Source organism: Peromyscus eremicus, chromosome 5, assembly GCF_949786415.1.
Source record: "Peromyscus eremicus chromosome 5, PerEre_H2_v1, whole genome shotgun sequence".
Lineage (NCBI taxonomy): Eukaryota > Metazoa > Chordata > Mammalia > Rodentia > Cricetidae > Peromyscus > Peromyscus eremicus.
In genome coordinates, this window is record NC_081420.1 from 126,985,438 (window position 1) to 127,004,489 (window position 19,052).

Sequence of the window (19,052 nt, forward strand, 5' to 3'; positions counted from 1 at the left end):
TAGGAATAAAGAAATAATGTCATATTTTCATGGAAATGTTGATAAAAATCTGCTTTATCCAATTCTTAGAAATTCTTTTTAATAATGTTATAAAATATCAGTGACATGTACACATGAGAAGGGGTAAGGCTGTCAATCCTAAGAAAATATGAGTTATCTCACAGCTGCTTTTACAAAAAGATTCTGCACGCTAAAGTTGATTATAAAGTTAAAGACGCTATAGAGTTATTTGATTTGATTTATGTTGTACGTCTCATAGTTTTTATATTCTTTCACATGACAGAATCAAGTGATACAATATATTAGTTCACTAAGAAATATTTGTAATAGTTTGTACAGTGCATCACCATATAAAACCAGTACTAAAAATGAAGGATGATTTAAGAAGCCAATCATGGGTTATAATATGAAAGACATGAAAAGTTAAATAGAAAATTAGAGATTTATTGTTTTTGGACTGATAACAGAACTATATTTAAATGGAGGACAGAGTTATTTCTGATAGTGGAAGGAAAAAGTCATTTGCACAACTAACAGTAAAACCGGCAAAAAGTAAGTAAGAAGGAAGAGTTGGAGATATGGCACAGCAGTTAAAGAGTGCACAGTGCTCTTTCAGAGGACAGGAGTTCAGTTCCCAGCACCCACATCAGGTCACTTACACCTACTTGTAACTCTAGTTCCAGGAAATCTGACACACTATTCGGGACTCCCAGGCACCTGCACTCACATGCACATACCAATACATCCCTATCCATGATGAAAAATAAAACAAATTTTAAAAAATAATTGGAAAACAATTTTGAATGGTGGTAACAGAAACAAATGATAAATGTTTGAGGCTTGACAAGATGGTTTAACGGCTAAAGTTGCTTGACAACAAGCCTGATGACCTGAGTTTGATCCTTGGATGCTACAAGATGAAAGGAAAGAACATTTGTCATTTGTCTTCTGACCTCTACTTGCATATCACGGCAAGTGTAAGTACATGTGTGTTAGCACACATGTGCACACATACACACTCACACACATACTCAATGAATAAATAAAATGTAATAAATTTAAAAAGATAGCTTCCACCAGGACCCATCCAGACACACAGGTCCCTCCCACACCACATCCAACCTCTACACCCAGCCCGATCCTACACAACATCCTTTTCCAAGGACTAACCCAGTGAGTCAGCCCGACCCTCCCTACACCCACCATACCTAGCCACAGTCCCACATCCAGTGCTCTATCCTAGTCTGGCCACCTGTCACTGTTCAGCAACCAATATCCAGGACTCTACCAGGACTAATACTTCATGTTCTGACCCACAAGCCCCTCCTACACTATGTCTAACCCCTCTACCCAGCCAGATCCTATATAATCTTTTCCAGGGTATAACAAAATGAGTCAAGTCTGACCCTGTCCAGCCCCCAAGATCTACAGCAGGTCCTATATGCAGTGCCCCAGTCTAGTCTGGCACCCATGTCTGCTGAGCAGCTAACTTCTAAGATTCTGCCAGGAACTGTCCTTCCAGGCCTGATATACAGGCCTCTTAACAGCACACCCAACCTGTCCATCCAAGCAGATCCTGCACATCCTTTTCCATGCTGTATCCCAGAGAGTCTGCCTGTCCCTTTCCCACATGTGTCTAGCCCAAATACCATATACTCACTATCTCGGCCTAGTCTGGCCAACCCTATCTGCACCAATCACGAGGCTTCTGCCAGGATCAGCCCTGCCTGCCTCAGACCCACTGGACCTCCACACCACATGCAATCTCTACACCCAGTCAGATCTAGCCCAAAATTCTAGATGTGGTCTGGAAGAAAATGGCCCCCAAAGGGAGTGGAACTATTGAGAGGTGTGGCCTTGTTGGAGGATGTGTGTCACTGTGGAGACAGGCTTTGAGGTCTCATATATGCTCAAGTCACTCACCGTGAGACAGACCACTTCCTGCCAGTCAAGATGTAGGACTCTTAGCTATTTCTCCAGCACTATGTCTGCTGGCATGCCACCATGTCTCACCATGATGATAATAGACCAAACCACTGAAAATGTAAGCCACCCAATTAAATGTTTTCCTTTATAAGAGTTGCTGTGGTCATGGTGTCTCTTCACAGCAACAGAAGCCCTAACAAAGACACTAAGCTTGGACCAGAATGAACATCCTGCACATCAGCCCAGTCCTCTTTATCTACCTGACTTCATTCTACCTAAGCATATCAGACATTTAGGCCTAACCCACATGGACATCCATCTTGTCTTCTGACCCAGCCTACTCTGTCTGTATCTCATACAGAGCTAACATGCTCAGATTCCAAAACAAAAATACAAAAAACAACAAAAGAAACAAACCCCAAAACACAAAGGTTCAAGCCAGTATTACCAATCCTGTAGAAATGCCTGTCAATGAGAATTGCCTAGATGAACTCTAGAACACAGAGGTTAAAAGAACAATCATAAACTTCATCAAAGAATTTAAGGAATAAAGAAGATACAAAGAAAGAGCCCACTGAAATTAAAAAGAAAGAACCTGAGGAGATTAAATGCCCAAGTGATGCCCAAGAAAACACAAACATAAGGCTGCTGATGAAGACAATCCAGGATGTGAAAATGGAAATTTAATAAAAAGAAAGACTGAAGAGGATTCTGTTGTGGACTATCATTTTAAGATGGGTTAAATTTGTTTATGCTGTGGAACAATTGTTTAATGATGCAAAGATGTGTTGCATTCTTTTATGCTGCATTTGTTTAACTCTGTGAAGCTGTATTACTTTTCCTGCTGAAAACACCTGATTGGTCTAATTTAGAGCTGAATGTCCAATAGCAAGGCAGCATAAAGGATAGGTGGGGCTGGCAGGCAGAGAGAGTAAATAGAAGGAGAAAAAAGAGAGAAAAAAGGAGACAGGAGCAAGACAACAAAGAAAGGAGGATGTTAGGGGCCAGGCACCCAGCCACGCTGTCAGCCATGGAGTAAGAAGTAAAGTAAGATTTACAGAAGCAAGAGAAAGATGAAAGTCCAGAGGCAAAAGGTAGATGGGATAATTTAAGTTAAGAGAAGCTGGCTAGAAATAAGCCAAACTAAGGCCAGGCATGTATAAGAAATAGTAAGTCTCCATGTGGATTTATTTGGGAGCTGGGTGGCAGGCCTCCAAAAGAACAAAGAGTAAAAAGGGTAAAAAAGCAGCCAACAACAGGATTCAAGCTGAAATGAAGATGGAATTGAAAATCTCAATGAATCAACTAGAAACTCAAACAAGAACCTTACAAGTAGATTGAAACAAGCCAAAGATAGAATATTAGGACTTGAAGATAAAATAGAGGATATAGTCAAAGTAAGCAAAGAACGTACAGGAAATGTGGGACACCATGAAAAGACGAAACCTTTGAATTATAATCACAAATGAGTGAGAAGAATCCCAGGTCAAAGGCACAGACCCAATCTTCAACAAGATCATTGAAGGAAACTTCTCCAAACTAAAGAAAGATAAGCACACATATACAAGAAGCACACAGAGCACCATATAGACAAGACCAGAAAAGAAAATCCCCACAGCATATAAAAGTTAAAACAGTAAGCATACATAGCAAAGAAAGAGTATTGAAAAACACAAGTCATATACAAAGGAAAACCCACAGAATAACAGCTGATTTCTCATTGGAAACTCTGAAAGCCAGAAGAGGCTGGAACAATGCATTCCAAGTCTGAAAAGACCATGACAGTCAGCCTAAAATAATACACCCAGCAAAACTATTAACCATAGTTGGAGAAAGAAAAACTTTCCACAATGTAAACAGCTCCCTCAAATTTATACTCAACCAAACAAACCTAAAGAAAGTATAGAAGGCTAAAAAGAGGAAGCGGATAGCCAAGAGATGGTGGAAAGAAATGAAAATACTTCAACCAAATAAGACCAGGAAGCAAGTAGATGTCATTATCATAATATCTAATAAAATAGACTTCAACCTAAAACTAATTAGAAGAGCAAAAGGGTAAACTTCATTCTAATCAAGGGAATAGTTAACAAAGATGACATTCCTAGCCTAAGCATATATGTACCAAACTCTATTGCAACCAATATCATAAAAAAATGTACTGATGGAATTAAAGACAGAGATTAATCCAATAATAGGTAATTTTAATACTCCAGTTTCTTCAATAGACAGTTTATATGAAAACGAAAGGTAGAGAAACATCAGAATTTAAATGACATCATACATCAAATGAACTTAACAGATATCAACAGAATATCCTACCCAAACACCAAAGAATATACACTTGGCTAAGAGCATATTAAAGCATCACTAAAATAGATCACACCCTGGAACACAAAACAAATCTTTACATATCCAGAAATACTGAAGTAACTTACTATATCCTATCTGTCCACTATGTAATAAAATAGACAGCAAACAAATCTCTAGTAAATACACAAATTCATCTGGATTGAACAACTCATTACTGAATGATAAATAGGTCAAAGAAGAAATCAAGAAAGAAATAAAAAAATTCCTTAACTAAATGAAAATAAAAACACAACACAATAAAAACTCTAGGACACACTGAAAGTAGATTTATGAGAGAAATTTATAGTTCTAAGTACTTAGATTAAAAAAAACAAAAAGAGCACAAATAAATGACAGAATGAATGCAACTCAAACAACTGCAAAAACAAACAAACAAAACAAAAACCAAAGGCAAACCAAATAATAATAATAAAAATCAGAGCAGATATTAATGAAATAGAAACAACAAAATAATACAAAGAACCAACAAATCTAAGACCTGGTTCTTCAAGAATATAAACAAGACTCACAGACCTTTGACCCAACTAAACAAAAGAAAAATGAACGGGGAAACATTACAACAGACACATACACACACACACAGAAAAGAAATTATTATGAGGAAATACTTTAAAAACCTGTACTCATTAATTTGTAAAACCTAACAGAAATGGACAAATTCAGCCATTCTAGATTCAGCCAAACAACCAAAGTTTAATATCCAAATGAACTTCTAGAAATGATCAACAGACAGGTAACAAATGTGGAAATAGAAATACTAACAAATCCTTTCAATTAAAAAGTTCAGGGGGCCGGGCGGTGGTGGCGCACGCCTTTAATCCCAGCACTCAGGAGGCAGAGCCAGGTGGATCTCTGTGAGTTCGAGGCCAGCCTGGTCTCCAAAGCGAGTTCCAGGAAAGGCGCAAAGCTACACAAGAGAAACCCTGTCTCGAAAAACACACACACACACAAAAAAAAAGTTCAGGGGTTAGATGGATTCACAACAGTTACAGAATTTCAAAAAAGATCTACAGCCAGTCCTTTTTTAAACTATTTTTTTTTTTTTTTTTTTTTTTTGGAGTTTCTTTTTTTTTTTTTTTTTTTTTTTTAATTTTTATTTTGCAATACAATTCAGTTCTACATATCAGCCACAGATTCCCTTGTTCTCCCCCCTCCCGCCCCCCTCACCTTCCCCCCAGCCCGCCCCCCATTCCAATCTCCTCCAGGGCAAAGCCTTCCCCACAGACTGAGATCAACCTGGTGGACTCAGTCCAGGTAGGTCCAGTCCCCTCCTCCCATGCTGAGCCAAGGGACCCTGCATAGGCCCCAGGTTTCAAACAGCCAACTCATGCAATGAGCACAGGACCCGGTCCCACTGCCTGGATGCCTCCCAAACAGATCAGGCCAATCAACTGTCTCACCCACTCAGAGGGCCTGATCCAGTTGGTGACCCCTCAGCCATTGGTTCATATTTCATGTGTTTAAACTATTTAAAAAAAATAGAAAAAAAAAAGAACACCTCCAAACTCCTTTTAGAAGCCTAGTATCACTTTAAAACCAAAACCAGGGAAATATACAAGAAAAAAAAAAACAAAACTACAGGCTAGTATTCCTGATGAACATAGATTAAAAAATGCTCAATAAAATACCTGAAAACTAAATACGGACATACATAAAAAATATTTTCAACCATAATCAAGTCGGCTTTATCCCTGAAATGCAGAGATGGTTCAATATATGCAAGTCAATAAATGTAATAAACCATAAATGGACATAAAGACAAAAATCATATGATGATCTCAACAGATTCAGCAAAAGCCTTGACAAAACCCAATATGCTTTAATGATAAAAGTTGTAAAGAATACAGGACTAGAGGGAACATACCTCAACACAATAAAAGCTATATACAGGAAACTCACAGCTAACATTATCCTAAATAGAGAAAAACTTGAAGCCATCTCACTGAAGTCAGGAAGTAGTCAAGACCCTCAGCTATCCCTACTCCTTTTCAGTATTATACTTGAAGCACTGGTTGGAGGACTGAGACAAGAGAGGAAATTGAAGGTATACAAATAGGGAAAGAAGAAATCCAACTATCCTTATTTATAGATGACACAATATTATACATAAGAGATTCTAAAAATTCTATCAGAAACTTCTAGAAATGATCAACAAATTTATCAATGTAGCTGTATAAAGAATCAACTTGCACAAGTCAAGAGTTTTTCTACAGATCAACAAACATACAGAAAAGAGATCATGGACACCCATTCACAATAGTCTCAAAGGAAAAAAAAAATCTAGAAATAAACCTAACCAAGGAAATGAAGGACCTCTATAGTGAAAACTAAACCTCTGAAGAAAGAGATAGAGAATGACATTAGAAAACGGAAAGAGATCCCATGCTTATGGACTGGTATATTTAATGTTGTGAAAATGGCTATTTTTTGAAAAGCTATGTACAGATTCAATACAATCCCAATCAAAATCTCCAAATCTTTCTCCACAAATGAAAAAACTACCCTAAAATTGATATGGAACCACAAAAGACTGCAGACAGCAAAAACATTCCTGAGCAAAGAGAACAATGCTGGAGGGTTTGCAATTCCAGATCTTAAGATACATTACAGAGCTATAGTAATAAAAACAATATGGCACCAGTACTAAAACAGACATGTGGACCAATGGAACAAAACTGAAGACCGAAACGTGAGTACAGAATTATAGCCATTAAATAATTGACAAAGCAGCCAAAAACATAACCTGGATGAAATAAAGCATGTTTATCAAATGTTGCTGGGAAAACTAGATGTCCACATGCAGAAGAATGAAATTAGACCTGTATCCACCATGTTGCACAGAAACTAGTCTCCAAAGGATCAAAGACCTAAAAATGAAACCTGAAACATGGAAACGCCTAGAAGAAAACACAGGCAGTACTCAACATGATATAGATAGAGTAAAGGACTTTCTGGATAGGACTCCATGTACCTAAGAATTAAGGTCAGCAATTGACATGTGGGCTCTTATAAAACTAGACGATGCCTGTACAGCCAAAGAGACAATCAATCAGGTGAAGAAGAAGCGCATAGAGTGGGAGAGAATCTTTGCTGGCTATACATATGATAAAGGATTAATATCTAGAACATATAAGAAATAAAGAACCTGAAAAACAACAAAACTAAATGACCCATTTAAAAATTGGACCTGGAACCTGAACAGAGAGTTCTCAAGAACGCGCGTGCACACACACACACACACACACACACACACACACACACACAAACAAATATCTCAAAAAAATGTTCATTGTCTCTGGTAATTAGACAAGTACAAATCAAAACAACTTTGAGATTTCATCTTAATTCAGTCAGAATGGCAAAGACCAACAAAGAAACTGACAAAAAATGCTCAGGGGGGTCTGGCAAAAAGGAAACCCTCATTCACTGTTGATGGGATTGCAAACTCATGCAGACATTATGTAAATCAGTGCAGAGAACTCCCCAAAAGCTAAAATTAAATCTAACATATGATCTAGCTATACCACTCCTTGGCATATGCCTGAAGTGCCTGGCATCCTACTTTACAGATACTTGCTCAGCTATACTACTCATTCAGTGTTTATTGCTATACTATTCACAATAGCTAGGAAATGGAATCAACTTAAATGTCTTTCAACTAATGAATGGATAAAGCAATGTGGAACATATATACTATGGAATACTATTCAGATAAATGAAATCATGTACTTTGCAGGTAAAAAGGATGGAACTAGGAAAGAACATATTGAGTGAGGTAATCCAGACCCAGAAAGACAAATGTCAAATGTTCTCTCTCATCTGAGGCTTCTAGCTCTAGCTCTTCAAATGTGAGTACATATACTGACGTAACTGAAGAAACCAGGAAAGTAAAAAGGAACCATTCTTGGAGTGGGGGAGTAGGAGTTGTCTTAGTTACTTTTAAATTGCTATAATAAGATACCACGGCCAAGGCAACTTAAAGGAGAAAGAATTTACTGGGGGCTTATAGTTTCAGAAAGTTAAGAGTCCATGACCATCATTGTGGGGAGCATGGCAGCAAGTAGGCACAAAAAATACTAGAGCAGTAGCTAAGAGCTCATATCTTGAGACTACAACCAGAAGTCAGAGAGAGCTAACTGGTAATGTCCTGGGCTTTTGAAATCTCAAAGCTTGCTCTCAGTGACACACCTTTCCCAACAAGACCACACTTCTTAATCCTTCCCAAATAATTCCACCAATGGAGTCCAAGTATTCAAACATCTGAGTCTATGGGGGCAATAATGAAGAGAATAGTAGGGTACAAGTGATCTAATGGGGTAAATGTGAAAACCAGGGGGCTCCAGTTAGAGAAGGAGGAGAAAGATAATAGAGAAGAAGGAGGTAGGAAGGTACAATAACAGTGAGAACGTCTGAAAAAGTCACAAGGAATTATACTATTAATTATCTACCTAAATAACTATAATACACATAAGTAGGTGTATAAGCATACATGTATAGTTTAAATAATTTTCTCACCTGGGCTGACAATGCTCTAGCCAAGGGCCAAAGGCCATTTAGCAAAACCCCCTCATGAGGCAAGAGAAGCCCTCTTTTGAGTTGTTGGTCAGGGTTGTCCACGAAATTCCCAAAATAGTACACACTATTGCTATGTTCCCATGGTTACCCACAGGCAAGTCCCTATAGGTGAAACTCATCGGAATGTCTTCTCCTGAGGACTAGCTTTAATGATAATAGAGGCTGCACTGCAAACTTCCAAAAGAGGAAAGCAACCAACAGTCCTGCCCAGCTAGACTGCCATGAACCACACCACCAAACAGCATGGCACAAGGGTGTAATAGTGGCACCCATACCTTGGTGGTAACAATAGCTCTTTAATTGAACCTAAGACTCTCTTAATAATATCCGGTACTGAAAACCTAGTGAACTACTAAGGGTTGTGAAGTCATGGATCCTGGAGAACCTACCAACCTCCACTTCACTAAACCAGTACAATCCTTATTACATTCTCAATATTTGTCCTTATATCCATAGATAAATATAGTATTCACCCCTCATCAAGGAAACCTCTCTCTGCAATAGATAGAGACCATTACAGAGAATAACAACCAATTAAAATGCAAAGTTCTGGAGCCAGTCTCAACAGATACATCTACAACCCGACTCCTGAATATAAGGCTCAGGGATCATTGCACAAGAGGGGACAGAAAGACTGGGAAGGCCAGAGGACCAGGCTCTCACAGTTTGCTGTGAGATTGCGTCTCCTGAAAATGTCAAGTGAAGTCTCACCAACCTGACTACCTAAACGTGAGCCAAACAAGGACAACAATAGACATGCTGAAGTGGACGGGGAAAGCCCGGGGAGACCTCAACTTTATACAAAGAACTATAGGTAACTAAGGAAGGCTGAGAGTGGGAGAAATAGTCTCCTCCAGGGACGAGTAAACCAATTGTTTACCCAGTATCAAATGGTCAGCCCTGAAAACATGTACATACAAGTAACACTATATTGACTGAGCAGATTATATTTTTGCATTTAGGAATAACCATATTCATATACGTATATAATAATAATTAGTGGACAAAAGAAGGCAATAGAGGAGGTATATATGGGAGGGTTTTGGTGGAGGAAAGGGAAGGAGAAAATTATGTAATTATAATCTCAAAAAAAGAAATAATGATAAAAAATGTTTGAGGTAATGGACATAATAAATATTCTTATGTAATCATTGCATATTATATTGCACTGAAATATCACATTACCACCATTAATATGTACAATCATTATGCATCCATTTAAAATTTTACAATACTTTTAAAAGTTTTATACACATATGGTTGCTTTAATACTACTCTTTGAAGTAAACAGAACACGGTAAAGTATATATTTATTACATAGTTCCATTAATATTATGAAGTTATAAAACTTGGGTTTGACTGAAAAATGTGTCTGAATCCAGTCTCTGATCCAGAGAAATCTGGAACATAAAACCTTATTTTTACCCTTGATTAACATTACAGACACAAATGTTTTCATTTCAGTACTAAGTTATTCTGAAAGCTTATGCAACATCAGTTTCAAATATCCTTTTATAGAAAATGCTTATTAATGATCAGCTCACATAACTATGGAACATGTTCTAACACTTCACAGCCAGATGTTATTTCTAAGCAATGTAATACATTATTATATGGTTTCAAGCCAGTATAAAGTGAACTTGAGGCACAAACTGAAGCTTCACATTTGACCATTTGACATAATACAATTATGCTCTCCATCTTCTTAGCTTTATTATCACCTTGTTAGATAACCTCCACTAGATCAACAACATGGGACTCACCACCTACTTAAACTGACCACAATCACTGTAACTACAGCCAAAGTGATTCTGTTTTTTTTTTTTTTTTTTTTTTTTTTTTTTTTTTTTTTACTGTGGGCAGTCGCCTATTTCTAAGCAGATGTTAGGCCAGGTTATAGCCCTGGGATTTCCAGCACAATCTTAAAGTATTTGGCACCCTATGTAAAAAAAATCATCCCATAGTTTACATAGTTTCTGTAAAACTATGTTGCTAGCCTAATTTAAGTAAATACACTCAGGAGTGGCATATTCATAATGCATAGCAGTTGAGTTGCAAAAGTTAGATTTGCAACTGATTAATTAATCAGTGGTATGAGTGTGTCTGTGTGCATGCAGAGAGAGAGAGAGAGAGAGACAGAGACAGAGACAGACAGAGACGGGGAGGGGGCGGATTAGCAGTCTGCATTGCTAATCAAAGTCTAAATAGAGCAGAATTTCTTTTGCTGGTGCTTTTTTCACCTGTACATATGTGCTGTGTTTTTCACCTGTGCTTATACACTTGCACACATGTGGTGGTTTGGATGAAGTATGTCTCCTACAGGTTCACATAGTTAACGCTTCATCCTCCATTTGAAGCACTCTTTGGGGAGCTTATGGAAACTTTGGGATGTGGACCCTTACTGGAGGAAGCCCAATACACTAATGTTTGGTCTCACAGGGATACGCTCAGCTTCATCTTATCGACAATCATCTCATAATGGTACTGACAGAAAGCCGGTGTGTCTGTGTGTGTGCACATACATCCTTGTGTGGGGAGAATTGACCCAGGATTTTTTGCACGCAATTATATTTCTTAGAAATAAACTATACTTCCAACCACAAGAGAAATTTTTGTGTGTGTGAATTAAAAAAATTGTTTGGGGCTAGAGAGATGAATTATAGGTTTAGAGTAAATATTGCTCTTGCAAAGGACCCAATTTCAATTCCCACCATCCATGCCAGGCAGGCTCACAACTGCCTGTAACTCCAACTCTAGGGAATTGAACAACATTGGTATAATGGGTACCCAATTCTCCGCCCCCTCCCCGTCTCTGTCTGTCTCTGTCTCTGTCTCTGTCTCTCTCTCTCTCTGCATGCACACAGACACACTCATACCACACACACACAAAATAATCTTTAAAATATTCATTAGGTTGGCCTCAGGATAAATCACTTAGAGAAAATTTGGCTACTACTTTTTAATCTGTGACTGACATTTGAATGAGAGATGTCATATAACAACAGACTATTAGTTTAATCTACTGCATATAAAAATATAGTTTAGGGTTGGGGATTTAGCTCAGTGGTAGAGCGCTTGCCTAGCAAGCGCAAGACCCTGGGTTCGATCCTCAGCTTAAAAAAAATACACACACACATATATATATATATATATATATATATATATATATATATATAGTTTATAAGAAACAAAAAGTAACATATTTTTAGGCAGAATAACTAAAAGCTATACTATTTAAAGAAGTATTAGAGAAAAATCTAACAAAGAAGTTAAACTAAATAAGCCATGACACTTTCATATGATACTCTCAAGAGGTTTCTGATGGATTTAATAAAGTCCTTGGAGACATTGGAATTTTACTTTTTGAACTATTATTTTGGCTGTTTTATAGATTTCAATTTGAAATGTCAAATGAAATGAAGTGATAGGTGTTTCAATGATGGCAGACTGACCGGGCCTGCAGAAACAGGTTCACAGGGTGGGTCCTACTGGGTTGAGAGATGGTGGGCTAGCGTTGGCTCTGGCAGAAGCGCAGTGTGCAAACCTGAAGCTGGGATTCTCCACAAACACCTGTACTGACTAGTCTGAGGAACAGAGGGAAGGCTGCACCCACTGTAGCCTCGGAGAGTCACAACACAGGAATGTGAGAAGCATGTGGAATCAGAAACAGTCTCCCAGTGCATACAGGTCTTTTCAAACACAAACTGTGGCTAGGATGGAGGCCGGTAGAAAACATCAGTGGCAAAGGTAAAACCAAGCATGGGCTTATAACTCAGAGTCCATAAAATCCCACAAGGTAACGTGATCCCCAGAACACCAGAAAGAATTAAGAAGCACCTCTAGAAAGAAAAGTTAGAAAGGCTGACACATAGATTCCGTTTGGCATTGAAATACAGATCTAACTGGTCTGAGTTACGGAGATTAGAATCCCTACTCTCCAGAGCCAGCCACAAAGTCAGAACCAAAGAGCTGGGGAAAACCATCCTAATTAGGAAGAAATACCGACCGATAATAAATAGTTCTTATTTCATTTCTTATCTTTATATTTATTTTTAAAATTTATACTTCTGTATTCCATTTTTTGGTTTTGTTTAAGCTTTTATCTTAGCTAACAGATTTTCTATAACTGTTCACTTATAATTTATACATATATTTACTTATTTTGGGAGGGTTTGCATGCCATAGCATGTTTGTGGAGCTCAGAGGACAACTTGGGGGAGTTGGTTCTCTCCTGCTACCAGTACGAGTCCTGGAGATAGAGCCATGTCTCCCTCAGACACGGTGGCAAGCATTTACATTCACTGGGCCACTTTGCTGGCCTTCTTTCTTTTCATGCACCTTCTCTATAACATTTTCTCTATTATTTCTCATAGTTCTAACCCATATGCTTTCCCTTCCATTCATAGATTACTCCCTCTTTCCTCCTTTGCTTTGCCTTTTACTAATAGCACCCTTAGCTCTGAAAATATACACATTGCATTTCCCAACAGTGCTAGTGCTTCTGCCTCTGAGCCTTACTAGACACATACAGGAAGTGAATGGTATTTTTACTGTGTGTTTACATTTGGACTGCTGTCAAATCACTATTCCATTCCTATAGTTGGCTTTCCCTCTAACTTAGCAATAGGAAACAAACCCCCAAAGACAACTCATCAGGAAAACATAAACAGATGGGAAAATAACAATTAATCTTCAGTGTCTAACAAAAAGACACATCCATCTCAATTAATGTATGAAACACAACAAAAAAATGAAAAAGTGTGAGAAACAAGCCAGTATGATACCACCACAACCTACTGAGCTCTTACTTAGTGTTGGAAACTAAAGAACAGGAAATAGCTGAAAAATTTTAGAGTCTTACTTTCCAAAAGAAGCAGTGATCACAGAGGATAATTCAAGTAAGAAAATCAATTCAGGACTAGACAAGAAAGTAACACAGCATATGAAGATGTGAGTAATATACCCAACAGTTTCAACAGCATAGTGGAAGAGTTCAGCAAGAAAACTGAGGATCTGTAAAAGGATCAAACAGAAATGCTGCAAATAAAATTATCTGTCAGATACAAAACTACAGTGATGATATTCCAATGACGTAGGCCAAGATGGAGATGCCATGAAATAACTAGGCAGAGGCTACCAGCACAATCTTAGTCACGAGCGAGCCTGACTTTGAGAAGCCTGAACTTCCTGAGGAGTCCCGACCTTCTGGGGCGGGGACAGTAAGTGCATGACTTTCTTCCACTTATACTGTTCCTTTTAGAAATGGTCCTAAACCAAATAAAGATCTGCTTCAAGTTATCTCTAGAGTATGACTGGTTTCAGATATTTTGTAGTTTGGAGGAATCATTCAAGATTCACAACAATTTTTTAAAAGTTCATTATGATAAGTGTCCAAACATTTATATTCTTTATAAAAAACCTTTAGAAAAGGCGATAGGAAATCTGAGAATTTCTCCACAAGACACCTTAAATATAATTTACTCATGTCCACCTATAAATGACATTAGAAAACATAATCATAAAAATATATTATGCATCAAAAACACAGAAATTTGTTGGAGCTCCAAATAATTGTTGGAAGACATACTGACAAGGGTGATTCTCTGTACTTCCTCAAAGGCCAAGCAAACAAACAAATATGCTCTCTATACAGGGACAAAAATTTGCCTTGCCAGATGCAGAAAAAAATGAAATCTCAGAAAACAGACTGAAGGCCCCTCATGTAAAGCACCCTGCCATCACTAGTCCCGAGTTAGGAGGAGGAAAGTTGTATTGGAATCCAGAGGAATTGAGGTATAGACCTTTGAACTGCATCCATAAACAACATGAAAACCTTCATGTATACATACTGGTTAATGACAAAGTTCACACTGAAAAGTTTCCAGAACTAAAGGGGGTGCTTAAATTTTTAGGCAATTATTCATTTACTTTTTTATTTTACAAATGAAATAAAGAAGTAAAGCTTATGAACTTAAGTATAGGAGCTAAGAGAACAATGATGGCCCTAGCAGACTACAGTTATTCATCTTATTTAAATTCCAGCAACACCTAATGAACTGCTATTTACATGGTGATCTGTAAAGCCTGTATAGCTACTTGCAGAAAGGACTAAGGCAGGTCTACATACAAAATGGTTACAGATCAAATCCAAACTCTTTGAGAAAGCTTCCATGTTAACCAAATACTCTCAAAAACATTTTTTTTTAAACAAGCATTTCCAGTAAGTTGGTTTTTCTTCAAAGATTAAAGCAAATGTTCACACACAGCCCTGGCAGCAGCAAGAATACATATGATTAATTACACAGCTATACTCCTAGTTACTCACCCTCCTAACAGTATCTGTGGCTGGCTGGATTCATTTGTGATACCAAATACATCAGGAATTAGATCACCATTGAAGCTGAAAAGAGAATAGTTTAAAAATTAGGCAGCTGTTTTATTAAAGTGCCACTTTTAACTTAGCTTTCAGGAATGTGGAGCATTACCATACTCAACAGGCTCTATTTGTGGCCAAGGAAGCAGAAATGACAGTTGCTCCTTCCAGACCAAAGTCTTTTAGTTTTGCTAATGAACCCACCAGAATAAACCTGTTGCAGCAACTGTAAGACTTAGATTTGCATTATAAGGAATCATACCATTACCTATCTACCTAAAAATGCGTACAAGTTAAGTTCGTGAATAAATATACTTAACTCAAATAAAACTTAAATGAAAATTCTCACCCATGACAATGCTTCCTCCAAGGGTCAAAGACCATTTAAGAAAAACCCCAACACCACGAATGCAAGTTCTCTTTTGAGTTGTTGATCAGAGCTGTACAAGAGACAACCCAAATATTACATGCTATTGCTACTTCATTTGTTTTCCCCCAGGAGGTAGAAGTTGAGTGCCTAGTGCTGAAGACATGCTCTTCAGACACACGACCAAGAGGTCCCTGAGCTAGAACTCACCTAAATATATTTTCCCCGAGGACAAGCTTTCATGGTAACAGAGGCTGCAATACAAACTTCCAAAGGATGAAAGCAACCAACAGTCCTACCCAGCTAGACGCCTATGAACCACACCAACAAACAGCATGGCACAATAACCCTAAGGATGCAGTAGTGGCACCCAGATTGGAGTAATAACCAACAGCTCTTGGAATGAGAACTAAGACCCTCTCAACAACAGTGGAATCATATCTGGTACTCAAAACCTAGTCAACTCCCCAAGGCAGTGAAGTCATGGATCTTGGAGGAGAACCTACCAACCTCCACTTTACTAAACCAGCACCATCCTTATTACATTCTCAGTATTTGTCCTCATCCTCACAGATAAGTATAGTCCCCACACCTCATCAAGGAAACTTCTCTTTTCATTCTCTTTTCAACAGATGGAGACCATTCATTCCCAATTGATACATCTACAACACAACTCTTGGAACCTAAGGCTCAGGGATCATTGCAGAAGAGGGCACAGAAAGACTGGGAAGGCTAGAGGAACAGGCTCTCACAGTTTGCTGTGAGATTGCGTCTCCTGAAAATGTCATAGATGCTCTATCTATGAAGGGTTCACCAACACGACTGCCTAAACATGAGCTGAACAAAGACAACAATAGAAGACATGCTAAAAGTGCACACAAAAAACTATAGGGATGAGTATACCAATTGTTTATCTAGTATCAAATGGTCAGCCCTCTAAACATACACACAAGTAACATCATAGAGACTGAGCAGGTTATATTTAGGAATACATACGTACATACACACATGCATGTAACAACAATTAAGAAAATAGAGGCCATTAATTTGAAAGAAAGCAAGAAAGGATATGTGGGAGAGTTTCGATGGAGGAAAGGGAAAGAGAATATGATGTAATTATAATATAACTTCAAAAAAAAAAAAGGAAAGAAAAAAAGAACTGTATTTGCATGAGCTACCTTTGGAGACAGAGGGTTTCTGACAGCTCAACTTTCTAAGCAGTAGCATAAAAAAAAACCCAAAAACCAAAAACCTCTTGCTAACCCATATTGGACGCATCTTAGAGCAGGAATTAATGTTAGTTTTGTGACCTTTTGGGTTTATCTCTGAGCTTTGTGTAATATGGGGCTTGGCTTCTTAAAGGATGGGTTGTGACCTCAAATGGGATTCCATAACTGATGTAGGAGTTGCAACTATTTGGGAACAGTAAAAAGGTTTTGAATTTTAAACAACCAAAAATTAATTTAAATCCAAACATATGATGAATCTGAGGTATTTTTGCATTATATAACTGTACTGCAGCTTTGGTTATAAACACAAAACAAGTACTAGGCACCACCCAATGGCAACCAATGCTCTGCTGCCTGAAACTCCTTGCTCACATCAGTACTACTGCATGGTATGAACTGCAGTGCTCTGAGTATACAGTTTGTGCTGTTATGGAAACATAATGGTTTAATTACACAGAGAAAAAAGGCATGTAAGTACCAAATTAGCAACTATTTGAATTGTATTGTTAGCATGTTTGATTTTTAAAATTAATTAAGTTGTTCACTTAATTTCATGAAAAAAATCATTCAATAATGGCTTGGTATTAAGCAGACTTTCCAACAATTTCTGAAATGACCCTAAACAAACATCTGCCATTTAAAAAAAATTATATATTTATTATATATATTTCTCAGCATTAATGTTTAGAAAATGAAAATATCTGATGTTTAGAAGATGAAACTATTGATCATCTTGGAAAACAACGAAAAAGGTCTAGATCCTGCACTATGGAATGTTCAACCAAGATTTGATTCCTATGTAAAGGTAAAAAAGAACACCCTCATTTTTGTAGGTAAATTTAACTAATTTTAAATTAACAATAAAATTATAAGTATAAAAAGCAATTATTTTAAAATAAAGCTTTTAATGACTCATAGTCAGTGAGTGTTTGACTTGCATACCTCTACTATATAGCAGAGTCATATAGAGAGGGTGGAAAGGGGTCATAAGAAGGACAGCATTAAGGTCCTGCTCTTGTCTCTCGATGACAGTGAATGAAACATTAGACTTAAAATAACCCATAAAAGAATCCCTAGCTGCTATAAAAGTTCATACTTGTCACTAATCATTATAATAACAATGAAAAAACACACAAGTATAAAAGAAATCAAACGAAGCACTCTTCAGAAGTTCACTCTATGGGTTTCTAGTTCAGACTTCTTATCACCATTGACCCATGATGTGGGAATGATTTTACTAACTGTAAATGGTATGACTTGGGAACCAGAATGTGACCATATTTTATGTCCCAAGAATGATCTTTACCTCATTATCTATATTATCTTGTTCAAAATTTAGATTGAGTCATCTCATTTATTTTGAGTAAATAAATAACATAAAGGAAGATTTATTTTAAAGGATTACATTTTCATCTTAATGTGGAAATCTTTCCCCATTTCTGGAGGGAACACTATAGTCTTCATATTTGTCAATAAACATTTTAACTCAAAAATTGCTATCTTACTTAAAGAATGATACATGACTACATATCACTATGCCACAAGGAACAAATATGAAGTCATCGAAATAAAAAAAAATCCGTATCTTCCTTTTTGCAGGATAATCAATTTTTTCTTTCATTTGTGCCTTTACTTCACCACAGCAAACAAATTACATATACAGGTTCCTATAAGCTTCAAGAAGTGAATTTAGTGTCAGTCTTACTTAAGAAAGTAATTTCCTACATAAAAGATTTTATTTTATGTTTCTAAGTTTTAAACTGTTCAAAAGCAAGCACATACTTACTCCATAATCAGTGGTTGGTCTTGAAAAGTCCTATTGAGTATGGTCATGTTCTTAGAATCTGTAAAAAAAAGGATATATATGTGTATATACACACATACACATATATACATACAATACATACAAATATAAAGTGCTAGGCATTTAACATTATTTTTCTTATCTACAAAGTGTTCTTTCATTCTTTACAAGATTCATCTCTAACTTCCTGCAGCAGTTACTACTAAGTAGACATCAAAAGCTTCATTTAATGGTAAGCCATACAAGAGTTCAAGTTATAGTGAAGATTCAATCGACAATTTCATTTGAAGTTCCCATCTACATATCTTTTAGTTGAATTATTTTTCTGTACAATTTAGTAATCAACAAGATTTCAATGTAAACAAATAAAATGGCGTCTGTAAACCTATTCCACTCTGCCATGTCCAT

At 37.2% G+C, this 19,052-nt stretch overlaps 1 protein-coding gene across 2 annotated transcripts in view; it reads right to left on the bottom strand.

Moving 5' to 3' along the window:
* Itfg1 (integrin alpha FG-GAP repeat containing 1) overlaps nucleotides 1–19,052 on the bottom strand; it is a 147,158-nt gene that overhangs the window by 121,421 nt on the left and 6,685 nt on the right. For both annotated transcript variants that reach the window (XM_059264499.1, XM_059264500.1), the window contains exons 4-5: nucleotides 18,627–18,684; nucleotides 15,197–15,271 (exon numbers count right to left, since the gene is read on the bottom strand). In XM_059264499.1, coding sequence (XP_059120482.1) covers nucleotides 15,197–15,271; nucleotides 18,627–18,684 — 133 coding nt within the window. The remainder of the gene's footprint in view (nucleotides 1–15,196; nucleotides 15,272–18,626; nucleotides 18,685–19,052) is intronic.